Consider the following 22538-nt stretch of genomic DNA (forward strand, 5'->3'; position numbering starts at 1 on the left):
AGAGTTTTGGGACACTTAGTCCCTAAATGAGAGCTTAAGTGTTAGAAAAGTGACCATAGTCGGAATAGTGTGAAGACGGCCTCAGAATGGAAATCTGATGGTTCCGTTAGTTTCGTTAGGTGATTTCAGGGTTAGGAGCGTGTTCGGAATGTCTTTTGGAGGTCCGTAGCTTATTTAGGCTTGAAATGCCGAAGTTTAAATTTTTGAAGTTTCCAATCCAATAGTGAGATTTTGATCCGAGGGTCGGAATGGAATTCCGGAAGTTGCAGTAATTCCGTCATGTCATTTGGGATGTGTGTGTAAAATTTCAGGTCATTCGGACGAGGTTTGATAGACTTTTTGATCGAAAATGTGTTTTTAGAGTTTTTGAAGTTCTTAAGGTTGAATTCAATGAAAAATAGGTGTTTTGGTGTTGTTTGTAGCGTTCCGAAGGTTGGAACAAGTTTGAACGATGTTTTAGGTTATGTTGGTGCAATTGGTTTGAAGTCCCGGGGACTCAGGTGAGTTCCGGGTAGGTTCCGAGATGTTTTTAGGCCAAAAATCAAAGCCATTGCAGGTCCAGAAGAGTTGCAGGCCTCAGAACCCACCAATGCGGTCCGCACGAAATCCAGTGCGTCCGCGGTGGGGGCTGTGCGGCCGCACAAAATGTAGTGCGGTCCGCGGTGGGGAGATGTTTCACTGGTCCTACTTCGGGAGCTCATATCTTTTTATCTACAAGGCATTTTCAAGGTATGCACATATACACATATAAGACTTCTACCGAAGTTTATGGAGTCTGGTAACCCCTCAAGGTTACATATAGGTTCGCCTCTGATAGTTCGATAAAATAATCAAGATACACACAGGTCGACTCAAATACCTATTAAATAAACTTTTTTTTTTTAAAAGTAAGTTAATATTTGCACGTTTCTTTAGCATTTAAGCCATTAGCCAGAAAGAAGTGACCAAGAAAGTGGAAAACTTTATTGTGCATGGTTCTGTTCACTTAGTTAATATCCATCTCTTTAATATTCTTTTTGCAAGTATATATACCCCTTTTCCAATGTCTTCTTCCTCAAATTAAATACTTCCAACTTCCTCTCTATTAAGCCCATTTTCAATGGCTAAAGTTTACTCTAACAAGTCAAATCTTATAAGTACTATTTCTTCTTCAATTTCTTCAAACTCTTATATGAGCCCAAGAAGAGAAATATTTACTTTGTGGATGAAATCTCTAGTCTACCATGGAAATGGCTGCACTGTTTATGATTCAAAAGGCCAAATTGTTTACCGAATTGACAATTACAACATAAAACGTAGCAAGGAAGTCCATCTCATGGATTCTAATGGCAGAGTTCTCTTTTCTGTTCGAAATAGGGTAAGCATAAGTTGGCCGCTTACGTGCAGGATTGATTCTTTTTTATGAGCCAAATACGTAAAAGTTCCTTCAAATAATTGAGTGACAATGAGATTGAGTTCACGATGTTGTCTGTTCTAATACCATGTTGAATTATATAACCATTTTAATTAAAAGTTTAAACTGCTAGAGAATTGCAGTATATTTTTTATTTAGTTAATACTATCTCTAACAATACTCAAATATTTTCTTGGTTTTTTTTCTCCTCAGAAAGTTCCAGTTTTTGGACATTGGGATGGCTATAAATGGAGTTATGGAGTGACTAGTAAAGAGATACCATGGTTTCAAGTGAAGAAAATTCACAATGTCCTTAGGGGAGATAATATGAATTATTATAATGTTATATTGGGATGTAATCAAGCTGAAGCAAATTGCTATAACATTATCCTTGGCACAACATCATTAAGATTGTGACCCAAGCAGGCAGACTTGTTGCAGAGGTTAGTCACTACCCTTTTGAGATATATAACAACATATAATTGTCCGTAAATATTGGAATAATAATCTAGAAAACAATGCAGGTTACCTGCTATAACAAGTTAAAATATACTGATCGTGTTAAATTCTTTTTGGCTTTGTGTTTATCAGGTAAAACAAAAACAAGCAACTTCAGGAGTACTATTTGGAAGTGATGTATTAACATTGGTTGTGGAACCTCATGTTGATCACTCATTGGTCATGGCTCTTGTTACTGTTTGTGGTCTCATCCATCACAAAATTTGATAATAGACCCAACTTGTTTGGGACTGAATCGTCGTCGTTATTGTTGTTGTAATAACTTAAGTAATGAGTTGTTTAGATGTAATCATGTAATGGATATTGAAATGAACATTATATTATCACAGTGTTCTATCTTATATGCACCAGTAATAGGATTATATTGAAAATAATTGTAGTTCATGCTCATGGCAAAATCCAAGATTATTTTAAGTTAGTTGGTACAGACTACAGAGTGCCATTAACAACTTTTTTGACCAATGGATACTAAATTAATTACAGAATACTATCAATTTATAATGATTCACCTGCCGAATTACTGAATGATTACGAGCTGTGGCTAATACCCGAGGCATTAGATAGAGTTCAATATGTCTATTGTCTAATGATATATATATATATATATATATATATATATATATATTACTGATGTGATAGATAATTTAACCATTTTATGGGCATTCTCTAGGCATTACCCCAATTTATATATATATATATATATATACAATATATATGTATATGTATGTATATATTACTGATGTGATAGATAATTTAACCATTTTATGGGCATTCTCTAGGCATTACCCCAATTTATGATAAATCACAAACTTTTAGCATATTGAATCCTATATAACTAAACCATTACAGTTTAGTGTCTTTCAAAATAATAGTAATATTTATTTTTCTACAGTCATATATCACATCAAGGAAAATAACTACACAATTTCACATTTGATGAAGGGAAGCTTTGACGTAGCTAGTAAAGTTGTTGTCATGTGACCAGGAGGTACGGGTTCAAGACGTGAAACAACATCATGCAGAAATGCAGAATAAGGCTGCATAAAATAGACCCTTGTGGTCCGATACTTTCCCGGACCCCGACGCATAACGGGAGCTTCGTGCACCGGGCTGCTATGTGAAAGTTAATATATGTTGAACTCTAATAGTATAAGTCTAAACTCAATCTCATGACAAAATAAATTCACTGGAAAAGATATCTTACTCTCATTGACCAAATAGCTAGTTTAAATTTTCTTCTTTTACAGATCAAAGAATGTAAGATTTGTCCATGCAAATATTAAATGAATAAAAGAAAAGAGTGTATTCATAAACAGAAGATATTACCAATAACTACTCACAAAAACAGCTGAAAGTACTCTTACATGACTAGTAAGTGAGACATATAACCTATTTAGCTAAACTATTTTACATTCTTGTATAATATCTAGGACTAAAGTCAAACATTATATGCAAGAAACAAAACTTTAAAATGATGAATTTTCCCTCACCAATTTACATTTATTTTGACAATCTTAGTAATCACTTCTTTGGAAGTTGGAACTGACTTATGGTTTCTTTTTAGCGTTTTCGCAATTTCATTACTAGCTGTTGTCTTTCTCCTTCTACCTCAGCAAACTTGAGACTTATTTCTGAATATCTATCTTGCATTTCCTTCAGTTCTTCTTCCATTACATTGTTCCTCTCCCTCAGTAGTTCAATTTCGCCGGTCAATTCCTCAACATGTCTTGTATTACATGCTGAGGCTTCATTTTTCTTGTCAAGTGAACAGCCATTGCAGCTGCATGTACAAATGTATTTACAAAGATGATAAAGGAAGAAAGACTTCTGGGGATACACTCATAATTTCTAGTAAGCGCTTGAGCAATATTTGATCGAAAGGCTAGAAAGACAATTAGAAAGATGAGAACTCGTACCTCTCCCCTGTGCATGTCGTAGAACCTGGATGTAGAACATCTGCAGCTACCTGTATCCAATATGAACCAAAAACTTAGAATGGTCTATCACAAAAATCAATACGAGCTAATATCACATCCGTGTCAAGTCAAACTTGAACGAGTTAATTGTGCTTAGTACTTGAGCCGTAACGCTGCAATAATACTCGTATGCTCAATTTGTTTTCCTTGTGAACCGATTAATACGTTCTCAAGAACAGAATAAACTGACTGTCTTGCTGCTGACGTTTACTAAAGTAACTTAAGTTTTGTGACAAAATCAGAATAAAGATGGCTTGCAGCTGACCTTTCGGGATTCTTGTTCGGAGAGCCTTTCTGCATTCTGACTAAGATCTTCTAATCTTCTATCTAACTCCTCTATTTTGTCTTGAAGATCTCTCTCCTTCTCCAAAAATGAATTTGTTGAGCTCTCAAGTGCACCTTCCTTCATCTTGATCTGACCCTGTTGGTCGTGGAACAATCGTACAGAATTATGAGCAGTTGGTATTTCAAGTACCAATTCACGTAAGATTTTGACCAACACTGGAAACAAAAAGGTCCAGTAATAAAGGAAGTACATAGACAGTTTATTTCCTAGTAAAATCATAAAAATAACCTATCTATATTGTGAAGTTTGAAAATATGTAAAAGAAGACAGACAGCAATTCGTATTGAAGTTAGAATACATTCAGAAAGAAAAAATGCAAGTAAAAATTTACCTCAAGCAACTTTATCTTATCTTTAAGACTTGCAACCTCTTTTGATCCTGCAGATGTAGCCATTAATTTGTTGTTCTTTGATGTTGCTTTCATTCCATTAGAAGCTATTAATCGACCGTTGGCATCCTTCAGCTTTTTATCTAAACCATTCAATGCATCCTCTTTCTTCTTTAGATCAGCTTTTAATTGAGACACCTGCTTTTTCAATTTTTCTTTCTCCACCTCGTCCTCAAACAACATCCTTTTCATTTCATTGCATCTCGATTTAAGGTTATCCATTTCCAAATGCAGTTTCCCAGCTATTGCCTCCTTCTCAGCCTTAAGAGACCTCATATTGTTTAATTCCTTCAAAGACTCCTCTGCTTCTTTTCTCACTGATGCAAGCTCAGTCTCCAGTTCGCGTCTTTCACTGCGACCTTGTTCGACAAGCAATTCCATATCTTTAATTGATGACCTCATTTTATCTAATTCAGCCATCAAGCTATTCTTCTGTTCTTCATGATCAGATGATGTTTTCTTGTCTGCTAATAGATTTGCAATCTCAGCTTCAAGGATAATAACTTTCTGTGACTGATGCTGCTGAGTATCCTTGGCGAGCTCTTCTTGTCTCTGTAGTTGCATAGATTTTTCTTCAATTTCTCTCTGCAACTTGTCGATTTGATGTGTCATTTTATTCACCTGGCTGGAAAGCTCAAGAACCCTTACTTCATAATTGTCTCTGATTGATTGGAGCTCCTCGGACGATTTCTGAAGCATATCTTCAAGGTGCATTTTCTGTAGGCGAAATTCATTAGCTTCGTTCAAAGCTTTGCTAGCCAATTTTTCATTAGCCTCAAAAGTGGACGCCATTTGAACAGAGAGTCGTTTAAATTCCTCCTGAAGCCGCTCTGCTGTGCTAGCATTTTGCCATCTTGTCTTCCTCAATGCTTCTTCAGCTCGTATTGCTCTCTGCTCTTGTTCAACTTTATCACGAGTCAATGCGCCTAAATCAGCTTCAAATCCCTGGGCTTGCTTTTCCAGTTCTTCCTCCAAGTTCCTCACTTGAGCTTCGAGTTCACTAATCGTGACCAAAGAGTCAGAGAATTCGTCAGATTGCTTCTTCAGCTCGTTCTCCAAGCTCTCGATCTGGGCTTCCAGTTGACTTGCAGTGGCATACGAAGAGGAACATTCATACTGCATCTTTAATTGTTCCTGTATCTGGCTTTGCTCCAATTTGTATGACATGTCATGGTTTTCTTGCTTCAGTATCTCATAGTCAAGGGCAAGTTGCTCCATCTGCATCTCTAAGTCGTCTCTGTCTCTTCTGTAGATCTCAATTTCACCATGCAGGTCCATGATTTTTTGCTCTAGCATGTATGTTTCCTTGGCATCGCTATGCTGTCTCACAAGCTGCTCAAGTGCTTTTTGCTCTTCATCATCTTCATCACTCATTTCATGCTTGGAGTTGGAGATAACATCTGGAAACTTCTCAGCATCATCGCACGTCGTTGATTTGTTGCACAGGTTAGCGATTTCTTGGTTTTTCTGTTCCAACATCTCATCTAGATCTTGGACAGCAAGAATTAGTTCAGAATTAGATTCTTGTGTCTTCTGAAGTTGTATCTGAAGATTTGCATTCATGTCCTTGTGATAACTCAACTCTTGCCTAAGCTCATCTACAAGAGCCTGAATATCCCCGTTGTCGTAAAGCAACTTGTCTTTGGACTTTGTCTCGTCAATACGTTTCTGTGAGGCTTTGAGTTTATCGCATTCTTCCTTGAGAGCATCTCGTTCCTCTTTCAAACTAGCTACCTCTTTTGAGAGGTCCTGTCCCCTTTTGCTCTCCTTGACTATCTGTTTCCGCAGAGTCTGTAGTTCCATATCCGACACGTCTGCTTGCCTAGCCATAGCTATGAGCTCAGTTTTGAGCTTTTCAACAACATCTGAACCCGCATCAAAAGCAGAAGCTTCCATCCACTCCCAGTGTGCATTCGGACTTTCTTCGTGAACTGTTGTTGAGACATTGCTATTTTGCTTCCGGGGAACCAAAGCATTATTCAGAGAGGACGGAAAGCTTATTTGCTCGTGATGGACCGTGTTGTTCTTCAATGGGATTTCACAAGGTGTATCAAGCCCTGAGCTGCTTCCAGAACTGGACAGGGTAATATCAGATTCGCTTGATGTCCGGCAGTTGCCATTCTTTCCACCATTTTGTGATGTAGGTTTGTTGGCCAGAGCTTCCTGTCAAATCCAAGGAAAAATAATGACACAACAGCAAATAATCAGAAAACCAAGAACGAGGCATAATTTGATGGAAGATATTCAAATATACACATACACGTGTGCGTGTTTGTGTGTGAAATTTATCAGTCAAGAACCATTTGTATAGCAGGCTATGAGAAATTGCTCCCAAAATCGATTGATCAATAACAACGTGCAATGGCAAGCTTTAAAATATTGCTCCCAAAATCTATAGATCAATAACAAAGTGCAATGGCAAGCTTTAAAATATTGCTCCCCGACTACGATAAAGTCTGAGGACATGATCCTCAGATGACAATCGGACAAAGGTCTTAATTTGTTTACCTCAATAAAATCATCTTTAACTATTGAATCAAAATCATCATTGCTTAATTGTGATCTCAAGCTTCTATCCAGAGAATTAAGTTTTGCAGTTTCGATTTCTTCGACAACACTGTAAAAAGTAAAGACACCAAAAAGTGGGAAATTTTGTTAACTTTCGACATTAGATTCAACTTGCAATCAAGCACTAAAACACGCACACAAAAACATGAAAGCTTCTGGAAATCGGATAGCACCTTTGATCAGCAGAATCTTGAATCCTCTGTATAGAAACCTATGGTTTAAAAAAGAGCAATTGGAAACCGATTACACCAATGCAAAGAATTTACGAAATACCAAAAGGAAAAGGGCAGCCCAGTGCACAAAGCATCCCGCGTTAATGCAGGGCCGGAAGAAGGGTGGTACCCCAAGGGGTGTGATGTAGACAGTCTACCCTAATGCAAGCATCGGTGGCTGCTTCCACGGCTCAAACTTGTGACCTATAGGTCACACGAAGACAACTTTACCGTTGCTCCAAGGCTCCCCTTCAATTTACTAAATACCAATCCCAATAATATTCTGCCAAAAAGGGTTAATAGACTTACATGCAACACAGCTTCAGATTTAGAATTTTTGAGAGGAAGAGACACCAAGGAGACCTTAGTTGCATCTGCATAACTCGAAAAGTCAAACGAAGCTTCGCCAACAATTCCAGATTTTGAAGAACCCTACAAAGTACACATCCAAAAACTTCACATAACTCCCTTAATAAAAATGCAGCATAGCATACAAATCCATAAACAAGAAATGTTGCTTACAGTTCCCACAACAAAGTTATAGATCCTCTCATGAATCTTCCCCGACTTTGGCTCTCGAACGAATTTCACAGTTTCAAGAACTCCATTCTCCCAATAGCAGCTCCCATCACGAACCGTTGCCTTCTCTGATTTTACCGTTGGCTTTCCAACATCAGCTGGAACCACAGATACCATTAATGCATCTCCTACTACCTGTGACACCTACACAAAAATCCCATTATGCTTTCATTCAATGCATAACTGTCAATCCTTCAACCACCTTTTTTTACCCCCCCCCCCCCACACACACACACACACACCCAACAAATCCAACCAAAGAAACAACTTAGAACAGAAAATTGAAGCAGAAAACAGCTCCATTTACAAGAAACTGCAGCATTATATGATGTCTAAATCAAAGATCTTCACAGTGTAAGACTTGGAACTCCATTTTAACAATATCAACCATTTTCCCCACAAATTAAATTGGAGTATCATATATGAATCTGGACATCAAATTACACCCTAAAGATTTGATTTGTATTTTCAACCTTTTTTTTCCCTTTACTACTAGTGTACAATATAGAAATGAATGCATCTAATCACTGATTTCAACATTGTTATTTCCAAGGCATTCAACATTAATTCCAAGAAAAAAGCTACCCACAACAGGACAAAAGTAAAAAAAAAAATCCAATCTTTGAGAAAAAAAAACAATCCTTGACTACAAATTTGCTCCCAACAATGCAATTACAGTAATAGTACCTGAGTTGCATGAAACTGCAACCTGAAAACAGCTTTGATCTTGTTCTTTTCGCTCCTCCATCTCCCAGACTTGAACATTTTTACAATATTAACCCTAAACTAATACATTTGCGCCGGAGCTCAGCTCTGAGCATCACCGGAGCTCCGGCGAACACTGACGGAAAATGATCATGCAACTGAAAAAGCACTCAAATTCACCACAACTAAGAATACCCAGATTGAGTTTTGCAGTGTAGAGCTGAAGAGAGTAAGCTAGAGAGCAAGAAACAGGGAAGGAGACACGTGGCACTGAGTAAACACAATGAATGAAATATGAGTTGAAACTGAGTTAAAATGGAGCCATTGTTACAATATGAAATGAAACACTTGTGAAAGTAATCAAGAATGTGTTAAGAAGAGAGAGAACAGCAGATCTGAAGTGGGTTTTCTTCCTGTATTTCACACACACACACACAGTGGTTCTCTTTCTCTCTCTGTATCTTTGTGTATATATAACAGTTCTCTTTGAAAAAGAGTAATCAGATAGTGACAATTTACTTATATTATATATTCCTGTTGTTCTTTCTTTTCTTTTTTATTTACTTTAAGATCAAATAATAATTGGTGTTATTTGTCAACAAAATTGGGAAAAGAGAAAGAAGAAAATAAAATATTGGAAAGGGAAGCTTCTCTGTCTTGTTTCAAGATTCTGACTGATCAGATATTAGGTAAAATTTTCTAGTAAATTTATTATATTAATTGTATGGAGTATATAATTAACAAATTGTATTATTACTATTATTAGGCATTGACATTAATGACCTTCAAATTATTCTAAGAAGATCTGCTTAATAATCAATTGAATCTGTCAATAAAAAGAAAAAAAAAACTATCACTTTCTACTTTTGGGTAAATTCCAAAATTTCAGGAAATTTTTGGCTCAAAATCATTTTGTATTAGTTTTTATTTTCAAATATTTTTTCTTTCTTGGTGGGGTTTCATTTTACAACCTAAATTATTCCTAGTGACTTGAACCTAGCAGCCTAGCATAGGATTCTAATGCAAAAAATTCCTTAGTTTTCTATTTTTGGGGGGGCTTCTAAAATGTTTGTTGCTACATCATCAATCTATTCAACAATTATTTTTGGTAATATTCAGTTTTCGCTAAATCTCAATCAAACTTTATAGATCCTACTTACTTACTATGTCAAAGAATATAGATAATTACTTATCTATGTATGAAGCCAATGAACTTTTCCTTTGGCACAACCAAATATAATTATGACAACAAAATTGAACAAGCTCACTGAGAATTACACTAAAAAAAATTCTTGGTTTGTAATAACAAGCCATGTTTTGCTTTATTAAAGCATAGTTCAATTGTTGTAATTTTCGCACTGTAGTTTCAATTAATTACCTATTCACGGAGTATAATTTAAAAGGAAAAGAAACCTCAGTTAGTAATGTCTTCAATTTTTTTCTTTAAAAATTTAAGGAAAATGCAAAATCAATGTCGAATTGAATGAAATTAGGTGGCGCTTACTTGTAGGGAATGGTCCATTATTTCCTTCTTTTTTCCTTATAAAGACTACACTTAGTGGGTGTTTGGACATAAGAATTGTAAAATTTCAAAGAAGAGTGAAAAAAAACAATTAAGTGAAAATGGTATTTGGTTTTGGACATGAATATAATTTTGGGTTGTTTTTGAAGTTTTGTGAGTGATTTGAGTGAAAATTTTTGAAAAACAGCTTTTTGGAGTTTTTCAAATTTTGAAAAATTTCCAAAATGCATCTTCATGTGAAAATTGGAAATTTTATAAACAAATGCTGAATTTTGAAAAAAAAAAAAGTAAAAATTTTTTGTAAAAAAAAAGGGAAAAAAATCTTATGTCCAAACGGGCTCTTATGACTCACAAATCCAAAGGCTGAATACATACGGAGACACTTAAAGTTGACACGATTTTTCATTTAGACACCTAAACTTAAGGGTGTTCCGATTGAGCACTTATGCTGCCCGAAACTTATTCCAATTAAGCGCTTCTTGTTGAGTTGGCACATAGAGTGAGTTTCACTCAATATAAGCGCGTGAAGAGCCCAAAAAATAGATTTTTTCCCTCCTCCTCCTCCTCCTCCTCCTCCTTCTTCTTCTCTTCTCCACTACCATTTCCACCATTGCCTCCTCCCTTTTTACCATTGTTGTGCCTCCACCATTGATTTAGTTGGAAAGTCTGAACCAACAATTGTCCCTATTGATTAAAACTGAAATGAGTCTGAGTTCTTCATTTCAAATCAAAACACCATTAATGGGGTCTTTAAAAAGCTTGAAGGTTTAAAATGGGTTACTTGATTTGATGAAAGTTTGAGAAATTAATGTTGGGGGTTGTCTTCGGGTCGTCGTAGGAAATCTTTAGCTGAAGTTATAACAAATTTGGAGGAGTTTCTCTTAAAAATTTGAATTAAAATCGTGGTTGGAACAAGAACACAAATGAAGATAGTGAAGTACACCAAGAACACTGATTTCCAGAACACCAATGTCTCATTTTTTTTAAAATATGTTCTTTCTTGGGTGTAAATGTTTTTCTTTTCTTTTTGAGATTGTTATTTATATTTTGTTTATTAATTAGATTTAACATAGTTTTTTCCTTTTTTTTTTACTCAAAAATGATATATGTCCTTTTTTAATTTGTCATTTGCCACGTCAGCAACGAGTGCATTGTACAAACTTTGTAAGTTTGGCTAATTTTCAAAGAAGTACTTAATTGGAATGAGTTTTGGGTAGTATAAGTGCTCAATAGGAACACCCTCAAGTTTAGGTGTCTAAATGAAAAATCGTGCCAATTTTAAGTGTCTCTGCATGTATTCAGCCCAAATCCAAATGCCATATCAATCTTCCTTCATTAAAAAGGGAAAAAGGTAAAGTGGCAAAAAAAAAAAAAAAAGAAGAAGAAGATAATGTCGTATTAAATTCTTCAGCAGAGTTATTTTACATTTTGAGATCGGAAGATCAAATGTTACATTTTCTTTCGCATTTGGTTACGTAAATTAAAATAATAATATTTGGTCCGTGCTATTTAGTCACTTGAACAATGCTTTGAACACGAAAGTGTCCAGTTGGCTATGATTCTTAATGATGCTTATCCATGTTTAATGTGAATTAAAGAAGTTTATTGTTTAAGCATCTACTACACCCTTACTTTTGTTCCCTTCATTTATGATTAAGTACACAAGTAATTAAGGAAATGAGAATCAAATTATTATGATGTTTACGAGAAGATAAAGGGTTAAAATGGTCATTTTATTAATAATATTCCGACGGTGGCTTGAAGACAAAGGAGCTGGAGAACGAAACCCAAAGGCCCATATTGCCAACGGTCAGCAGGGATACGTGTTAAGTGGATCAACTACTGATTATTAATTTCCAGAAAAGGACATCTGAACTAATAAAATGCCCTTTTTACCCTATTATTTCATAGGGCTTCCGTAAGCAAAAATCAACTTAATAATGACAAAATTATTGTCCAATGAAAAATGACAGTAAAATAGATACCGTATCGTATGTTATGTCTTTCCTTTATTTTTTATTTTTTTATTTTTCAGTAACTTATTGTTGGCTTAGGGAAACCTAATTAATTCTATAATTAATTACCGAAAAATATAGTACCAATTAATAGAGGAAAGAGGAAAAGATTTCATGTTTTTGGTGTAAACACCCGAAACACCTAAGTTTATACCCTTTTATCTGTTCTTCAACAGCAAATTCTTATTTTAAGTGTTAGATAATCATATTCTAGCTAGTAGCTACTGCTCAATTATTTTAGAGTATTTAAACTCCCGTTTGGCCATAGATTTTGGCTTCATTTTTTTAAAAAAAGAAAAAATTAAAAATATTGTTTGCTTATAAAATATGATAATGTCTTGGGAAAAAAATTCAAAAATTTTAAAGTTCCCAAAAACTAATTTAGTAGGCGTTTGGACATAAGAATTGTAAAATTCGAAAAAATGGTGAAAAAAATTTTCAAGTGAAAATGGTATTTGAAATTTAGAGTTGTGTTTGGACATAAATTTCAATTTGGGTTGTTTTTGAAGTTTTCTGAGTGATTTGACTGAAAACTTTGAAAAACAGTTTTTGCAGTTTTTCAAATTTTCAAAAATTTCCAAAATGCATCTTCAAGTGAAAATTGAAAATTTTATGACCAAATGTTGATTTCGAAAAAAAGTGAATTTTTTTTTGGAAAAATCTTCCTTCAAATTTTGTCCAAACGGGCACTTAGAGTAATTTTTGGGAGAAATTTTTTCTTTCACTCACAAAACTTCAACTTTTCTTTAAATAAAATGCATGTCCAAATACAATTTTAATTTTTAAAAAATTTATTTTTAACTAAATTTCAATTTTTTTTTTTTTATTTTTTTTTAAGTTTCAATCAAATTTATGTCCAAACGCTAACTAAAAATCAAGAAAATAACGTGTGCGTACCCCCCACTACCCCTTCATAAATATACTGTGTTAGTACCTGTTTCTATGCGTACCAAAAAATATGTACTACGTATTTTGTGTTGCTATTTTTCCCTGCGCAATTCTTTAATATCTACTTTAATTGTTTGGGTTCGCCACCGTTATCATTTATGTTTCGCGATAACGTGTGCAACATATTTTATTATTCTTTCTGTGTTATATTATCAGTATAGTTACTAAAAATTGTCTCAAATTATATGTTATTTTAGAGGTTCAAGACAACATTGATTATTATTTTTTTCCTTTTTTACCCTTAGTAATATTTATTCTTGAAAATGGAGATAATACATAAATAGAATAAATATTCAACGAAGAGAGATTTTATCTTAAGACATAAATAAAGGTAAAATAGTCTAATCCCTTTCCTAATTAATGTTTCTTAAGGAACGTGCAAAAGAAAAACACGACTAATAATTTGAGACAGATGAAGTAGTATTTGTTTGTTGTCTAGAGTAAGAATAAATATTTTATTAGTATTTGATTTTTACTAAGAGTTGCAGTGGGTTAAATAATACACATTCGCCCTTAATTTTATATTTTTCGTTAAGTTATAACCTTAAAAAAAAAAGATAAATATTTAAAAGTTAAAAAAAGGTATTATTGGAAAATTTTCATAAAACTTAGTAATTTTTTATACTGTTCCAACATATCACAATAAACAGGGGGATTTGCAGTCGTACCTTATATTTGTGCCACCTTTTAACCTGTACCCTATTTTTAAAAATTATTGATTTGGTAGCCAGTTAACAAAAAATCAGTAATAATATGACACTTACACCCCTGATAAATCACGTGATCTGCAACCTCATTCATGAAAAAAGATCTCCTCCTCTCCTATCAGCAGCTTTATCAAAAAATCAGAAACTTCATGCTAATGTAGCATGAAGTTGTTTCATGTTGAAGCTAAAACTTCATGCTAATGCATGCTGAAGTTATTTATGCTGCAGTCTATAGTTTTCTCATGAGTGCTGAAGTTATTTTGTTCATTTGCTAAAACTTCAGTTTAAATATGTTGCAGTTATTTAGTTCATTTGCGAAAACTTCAGACTAAACGTGCTTAAGTTTTTGTCTTGCAGTATGTAATTTTCTAATGAGTTTTTGCTAATGTATGCTGAAGTTATTTAGTTCATTTGCTAAAACTTCGGTTTAAACATGTTGAAGTTATTTAGTTCATTCGCGAAAACTTCAGACTAAACATGCTTAAGTTTTTGTCTTGCAGTATGTAATTTTCTAATGAGTTTTTGCTAATGCATGCTGAAGTTATTAAGTTCATTTGCTAAAAATTCAGTTTATACATGCTGAAGTTATTTTGGTTCATTTGCGAAAACTTCAGACTAAACAGGCTTAAGTTTTTGTCTTGCAGTATGTAATTTTCTAATGAGTTTTTTCTAATGCATGCTGAAGTTATTTAGTTCAGTTGCTAAAACTTTAGACTAAACATGCTTAAGTTATTTAGTTCATTATGCTTAAGTTATTTAGTTCATTTGCTAAAAATTCAGACTAAACATGCTTAAGTTATTTAGTTCATTTGCTAAAACTTCATGCCAAAACATGCTGAAGTTTTGTCCTGCAGTCTACAGTTCTGTCAATAGTCTTGAAGGGCAAATCGCCTTTTTAAAATGCTTTTAACAAAAAAAATGGGTAAGGATGCAAACGAAAAAACAAAACGGGTATAAGTTAAAAAGGGGCGACCAAATAGGGCGCCCCATGCAATTTTTACCAATAAACACTAAAAAAGTAAAAGACAAGACTATGAGCCCGTTTGGATTAGCTGATTTGAAATAGTTGATAAGCATTAGGTGCTGAAGAGCACTTTTAAGTGTTGAGACTGATTTAATAAATAAGCAGTTACGTGTTTGGGTACAAGTGCTAAAACTGATAATAAGTTGCTGTAGTATTTGATAAAAAAGTGCTGATAAGCTCTTTTTCTGTTAAAATGACTTAAATAACCCTAGAATTGTTTACACTTATAAGGGCGTAATTTCATCAAAATTTTAGATTTTAGATCGATTCAAATACAAAAAAAAAAATTCATTTTTTTTAAATACAACTATGCTTAGATAAGCTAATTTAAATAATAAATACAACTTATTTTATGATAAGCATATAATCATATAATAAATAAATTGAACAAAGTTTCTCAGTAAAAATAAACCTAAATAGGACAAAATATTTGAAGAGAAACAAATATTGTCTTCATCACCACAACACTTAGAAAGCAATACACCAAAAATTTGATACGTCCTCATTTATTACATACAGTTCAAAGATTAATACACAATCACATAATATAAATATGCAAAGGAATAGAGAGTTTGACTATCTTAAATAGTCAATGAGACTTGAATTGGGGGGGGAGGGGGGGTAGGGGGTAGGGTTGGAAGTAAGTTGANACTTGAATTGGGGGGGGAGGGGGGGAGGGGTAGGTTGAATAATTGAGGTACTGAGTATTGATTTAGGAGTTTTGTTCTAAAAATGAATATTTTAAGGATAAAATAGTAAATTTTTGGTCAAACTTAAAGTGCTTATAAGCTAAAATTGCGGTTGACCAGTTTATGTTTTTTGGCTTATTTTTGACTTATAAGTACTTTTAACTTTACCAAACGCGTAGATAAGCCCAAAAGTGCTTATAAGCTAGTTTGACCAGCTTATAAGCTTAGCCAGACACCCTGTATATTTCATTCACTAAAAGTCAAAACTCAAAACAAACTATTCAAGAGAACGTCCGTGATGCTTATGGGATTCCAACAAATCATCTTCATAAAACACATTTGAATCCGCTTGTGAGAAGGTTGTCTTAACATCTTCACTTCTATCTACATCTACAATTCGTATGCAATATTAATTAGTTAAATATTAAGAATTAAATTTTTAAAACTAATTAACGTTTAAGACTTTGATCTTTTAATGATGAGCTTAATAAACTTTAAGTTTAGGATACTCTTCTTGTTATTTTTTGAGTCATATACTTTTTATATTTTATAATTATATTTTAAATATGTATTTTTATTAGGCTCACGGGCCGGCCCAGCCTAGCCCAGCCTCAGTCAAGCCTCACGTTCACGAGCTTACTCGGTCCGGGCTCAAAAGCCTCCTTTTTAAATGGGCTCCAAAAATTTTAGCCCAGCCCTGCTAAATCACGGGCTGGGCTGACCCAACGGGCCAAGCCCATATTGACGGCTTTATTTTCAATGAGCAAATTAAGGTAAATATGGTTAATTTCATTGTTAATTAATGCTAAAAGGTGAATATCTTAATATACGTGAAAAGAGCCAAAAAATCACTTAAAGTGGACCGGAATAAGTATATGCTATATATCCGTTTTGAGTATAAAAGAACAAATACTCGATAAAAATTGATATTTACATTACAATTTTTATCTTGCTAATTTATATATTGTAAGGGTTACATAACTTGTTTCTATACCAACCGACTCCTTAAGTGCAAGCCTCATCAAAATTATCGAACTACTATTGGTACTTTCAATGGTTGTGCATGTTGCCGTCTTTTAGTTAAATACGCATGTATAACAGAAATAGACAAGCTACATACGTTAGGTATAAGGACATGTTCTAAAGGATGTATTGAAAGCTAATTAATTGATTATAAGAAGAAGAAAGAAAGAAAGAAAAACAAGTTGTTATGAAGCTATAGGAGAAGGGGAATTTTGAAGTAACGACAAAGTTATCTTCGTCTTACTTATATGTTACAGGTTCGAACAGTGAAATTAGCTATTCATACATGCTATTGCATCATGTAAGCCATTTATAGTATATCATTTGGGGTACGACACTTCTCCCAACACTGTGTAAATATGTAATATTTCTTGCACCAAACTGTCGTTTTGTTATAAAGCTAGAGGGAACAAAGAGGTTTGGACAACTTATATCTTGGTGTCACTTTAAGTTACGTTCTTACAAATGCTAGATGCGAGAAGGAGTTTGTTGATGTATAATTAATAGGGAGCTTGTTTATAATTAACACGTATGTATGTGACTTTAATAATTACGCTCTTTTGTGTCAAGTATTAATTCTTTTGGTAAATTCAATTTATTTCAAAATATTTGATATTTTTTAAAAATGAGTAGTTTTTTATTACTTTTTTTTGTCAAATTTGCCCTTATTATTCAATTAGTGGAGTGTTAATTAAGAAAAATTATAATTTATATGTAGCTTAGATAAATACTCCTATGATTAAAAATTAAATATTCAAGAAATATGCAAAAAATTTAAGACAGAATATTATGGACCAAAGATAGTACAATTATGTTAGGAAGATTTATGATCATTAATAAATGCTCAACTAGAATTTCGACATTACATATGGTTTGCTTTGCTTTAAAGGTGTGGCAAATATATGCATATTCCTGCTTCGTCATCCCAATTTCTCCTTACGAATTTGTTTCAACAAATGTAGCATTCCTAATACTTGCTCCATGGTACGAAGCTCTTTTTCATCCTTAAATAAAGAGAGAGTACAAACAGTCTCACTTATTAGAGTACTTTTTATTCAAGAAATCCAAATTCGAAAAAAAAAAAAAACTGTACAAAATAAAATTAAATCAGAGATGAATTCGAGTTCCTCTGTTTTCAAACAGCAACAAAGATAACTTATTATTACGAGGAGTGTCATCCGATAACACTTCAAAGAAAAAATATGTCACACAAATATAGTACTATTTTCTAGAAAATAACATGTATTCATCAACATGTCAATACAACTTGAGAAAAATACAAAGTAAATATCAATCAATATTATTCTAAACATGAAATAAAGCATTAGAATTGCCACAGACTCTAGACGGAAATCCACATATAAAATGTAGCTAGTTCTAATAGTAGACCAACATTGGTCGCACAAAATTTTATATATGCCACCGTATCATTGGCGAATTAGTATCATGGTCAAAGTATGCATTAGATGGTGATAGGAGGATGTTGATTAGGGGCGGAGCTAGAGGCTCACATATAAGTACGGACGAATTCAGTAGTTTTAATACAAATTTAATATTCGAATACTAATTTATGATGTTATTCTAGAATTTAGAACACATAAAATTCGGACCTCGGCTCCGCCTCTAAGTTGATAAGGCCTTAAGACACATACGTGGAACATAAAAAGTGTTAAAGCTTCTATTGGAAGGGCAAAGGAGGAAAAGGGTTGATTGGGTTGTTAGTTTAATAACTTTTGTGTCATTTCTTGGCTTTAAAGAGGGTCATGGATTGAGCGTGAGAAAAATGCATGTCCCTCAGTTTTCAGCCATATAATAAATTAAATCACTTCAAAATCCTTCTTTATTCACCAGACGAAATAGACCAAACCATATTTGGAATTTGGCCTACCAAACTATATTATATTCTAAATTCAAATGTACGGTTACGTTTATAAAAACTAAAGAACCATGTGGTAAGTTTTGTGCATATTCCGTTAAAAACTTTTTCCATAAGCAAGGACGAAAGTAGTTTGCTTATGTTTACCCTCAAAAAAGGGATAACGATTAAATTTGTTAGTGGTTTTAAGCGGTGGTAGACTTAGGATTTTGTGTAATCCGGTTCAATCTTAGAAGTACATAACTTTAGTCTTAAAATAGTAGTTGTCAAGTGGATTTCAAATAAAATATTTATACAAATTTATGCAGCTTTAATCATAATTTATACATATACATAATATTAATTTTTGATGAAGCAGGTTCAGTTGAACCCGCTAGCCACCACGTGCGTCCGCCACTGATTTTAAGGATACGCGGATTAATTCGATACAAATGATAAATTGCGTTAGATTAAACGAATAAAGATATAGTAAATTCAAACCACATGAGGAGGATGGTTCCAGCCTCAATGAAATATCCACTTTCGATCCGGGCTCACAATGGCTAGTACTGATGAACAAGAAAAAGAGCTTTCAATACAGTAAAAAATAGTAGTATATTGCTTTGGGATGCGTGTTACAATGTGCCTAATGAATTATCAGATCTCCCTTTATATAGTAGGTAAATCCTATTCTAGGTACAATTCCCTAAAAAGTGAAAAGATCTTCTGTTTAACTGATTGCCGGTTCTTTATCAATACGTGTCGAGATCCACGCCGTGATATCCGGCCGGTTGCGAATATTACGGCCTTCTGTTGGTTGTGCTTGATTGATTGACAATGTTCTTCGAAGTCTTTCGGGGTTTGGATGGATCCCGGATCATGACCCTGATATTCTCGAGGGCGAGTGTCATGCCCCCCGACTCTGACACGATGAGACCCTTGCCTTGATTCCGGTCCCTCGTCATCATGTCTCGAACTCGGTTTATCCTATCGGAGACCGGAATTTACCATGGGTCCGATTTTACCCGTATACAGCTTAAAAAAGATAGTGGGTGTGGCATATGCAGAATTTTGCATAAACAACGTTACGATACATAACAATTCTTTTTCTTGTGCATAGGTTTGAATTTGAAAAGCTTTACTTTTTATTCCAAATTAAATTTACTTCGCATTATTTTTCAAACGATGTCAACATATTGTACGTGTACATATTATTTCTTATAAAGTATTTTGTAGTTATATTTTAGTTTTTACATAGCCCCTTGTTCTAAGTTGTCTTGCAATGTTACTCTTGAGTTGAATTATGTGGCAAGCCACTATCATCTGACTCAAAAAGGTGCCCTGGTTTCTTGCAATATTCTATTCACAGGGAAATTCTGTGAAAGTACCAAAAACCGCCATCTCTAACTACAACTTTCTTTAGAAATGGGGCCAAAATTTTGTGCCATTAAAGGGGTGGAGGGTCCTTAAGATTGTCTTGTAAGGGTCATCTTTAACCTCCGATAATGCTTGTGTGTAGTACAACTGCAATGAGCCAAACACACATGGTGGTGACCACATTTTATTAACTCCCAATTCACCAGTTGTCCAACTATGGGTTTAGCCGAATCCAATAACTTTTGCTTAAAATTTATATTTATATTAATAAATTCATTAAATATGTATAAATATTAAATTTAAAACTCAGTTATTCGCACTTGAAATCATTATTTTAAAATCCAAATTCTATAAAATTGATATTATGGCTCGCCTCTATTGTCCTTAAATTAGATGTCAAATAAGATTAGTAGGTAGGGGACATAGGCACCTTGCTTGGAGCGGTATCACGTGACACCAATTTGTCAAAAAAAAAAAAATTAATCTGTATGTGTAAATAATAAATAAAATTAAAATATTGGGTATAAATAAATAAAATGACACCGCTTGCCGTTACAATAATCTATTCATTTATTTACTTCTTCAAATATTGATACCGCTTACAAAAATTTCGCCGGGCTGCTGCAAGTACGTGATGGTGTGACTAGTGAGCTTTTTGATTGCTCAAGGACAAATGAGAGTGGAGCTGGCATTTAATTTGTACATAATCATAAAAAAAATCTGCTGGCATATTAGCCCACCATATATATGGAATGATGGAACAAGCAATAGGGCTCAATTCCCTTAGGCCATTAATTTTAGGTTGTGTGCATATGTGATCTTAGATTAACTAAAGCCTTTGTAAAAGTGACTATAGAAAGCATATTCTCAAAGTAAAGTACATGCATTTCTGCACAAGGTACAATGACAATTAGCTGAAAGATAGTTTGTCATATATGTTGGAAAAGTGGGCTTGTCCCACATCGGTGGTGCAAGGCCACTTTGTGTGCCTTTTAAGTCCTTGTCCTTTTATATGTTTAATTTAGAACACATACTCTTATATGTGTGCAAATACATATATATTATATATTATATAATATTAATATCAAAGACTTGGACTTGGACTTGGGGCCGGATCGGACCTAAAATAAATATTTTATTTTTATTTATTTCTACAATTAAATCTGTTTTATTTTAAATTTATTTGAATAAACAGATGCGTCTTTTTATGAATGAACACATCTTTTTGAAAAGGTCCGATGGTTGCCTATAAATAGAAGTTCTTCCAACAAAGTGGAGATAGAAAAAATTTGCAGTATATTCTTGGCTTGTTGTATCCTGAAGAAGATTGTTTGTATTTCCCCAATTTGTATACGGGCAATATCTTCTTTAAGGAAAGTCGTTATCACGCCTCAAGCCTTCTTCAATTTCGTTTTCAATTATTATTTTTCTAACATTAGCATGATTGACAAAGCATTGCATAACGCACTGATCACCATTGAACCAGTCTTACTTGAGATTGACAATATTTCTTCCCCTCTTTTGTCAATGAATTATTAGTAGTAACACCACCAAAGGATGTGATTATTTGTATTAACACCACCAAAGGATATGGTGCAGTGGATGGGACTGCTATTCCCTTAATCAGGGGTCTCGGGTTTGAGCCCTGGGTATGGAAAAATCCTTGGTAGGGAGCGCTTCCCCTCGTATAGGGCCCTATGCGGCGCGAATCCGGATATAGTCGGGCTCCAATACAGGTACCGAAAACCGAGTGGGAAACCAAAAAAAACTAGTATTAACACTATTTTGATGAAGTTAATTGATGTAAAAGATTGTCAACATCTAAATTAAACGAAATTACCCTTTCAAGAATTTTTGTGCCCATTAAGATAACTTAATATAAGTGCAAAAAATTTGGAGAGGGGGCTTCATCTGCAGAAAAAGAATTGAGTACATCTCGTGAACAAACAAAGAAGATGAATGATGATCTTTTAGATGGTCCTCTTCAACTTTTCTCTTAGCTTACCTTTCTCGTGAGAGCTTCTTTTTATCCACTTACTAATCAACTTTCATTTTCAACACTTCATTTTAAGTAAACCTCTTTAATTAAGGTTAGATGGATTTTTAGGTAATAATTAGTCAATCACTATGTAAGACTTACCAAAAAATAAGTGGGGCATTGATTTACATGGCTTGTGTAAATTGAACCATTCGTATCTACATTGGTGACTCAAATGGGAATAGTAAGTGAAGAAAAAAGAGAGAGAGAGAAAAAGAGAGTAAATACTACTGTTAGGGTCGTATGGTTGGGAAATAAGTTATCATAGGATAAAATAATACTATAATTCTGGGATAACTAATCTTAGAATTAGTTATACTGCACTTTTATTTCAACCAAACATGTGATAAACTCATCTCAAATTTAATCCAATAAAATTCTACAAATGGGGTCGGGAGAGGATGGTGTATACGCAGATTTTATCCTAATATGGATTAGATGTAGCTTCACACTAACATTCATTTGATTAAAGATATTTGTACACCATCAGGTTAATTTCAATGGAGAAAGTGTATAATCTTTTTTTCTTTTTTTTTTGGTAATTAAACTTTTTCATTACCAGGAAAAACATTTACAAGTAAATCAAACCCTTACAAGTTATCCTGCTTTCTGTACTTCACCCTCCCCATTTTCTATTATTTACACATTGCCTAT

General features: G+C 33.9%; 1 protein-coding gene across 1 annotated transcript; it reads right to left on the bottom strand.

Moving 5' to 3' along the window:
• Positions 1–3196: 3196 nt before the first annotated feature.
• On the bottom strand, positions 3197–9162 carry LOC109208534 (myosin heavy chain, cardiac muscle isoform). Its single transcript, XM_019371657.1, has 9 exons — positions 8669–9162; positions 7925–8125; positions 7712–7834; positions 7364–7401; positions 7131–7239; positions 4566–6785; positions 4154–4309; positions 3829–3878; positions 3197–3692 (listed from the first exon to the last, which is right to left on the bottom strand). Exons 1-9 carry the CDS (start codon positions 8744–8746, stop codon positions 3473–3475), a joined length of 3195 nt encoding a protein of 1064 aa, XP_019227202.1. The 5' UTR covers positions 8747–9162; the 3' UTR covers positions 3197–3472.
• Positions 9163–22538: the final 13376 nt, after the last annotated feature.

Source organism: Nicotiana attenuata, unplaced genomic scaffold (assembly GCF_001879085.1).
Source record: "Nicotiana attenuata strain UT unplaced genomic scaffold, NIATTr2, whole genome shotgun sequence".
Taxonomy (NCBI): domain Eukaryota; kingdom Viridiplantae; phylum Streptophyta; class Magnoliopsida; order Solanales; family Solanaceae; genus Nicotiana; species Nicotiana attenuata.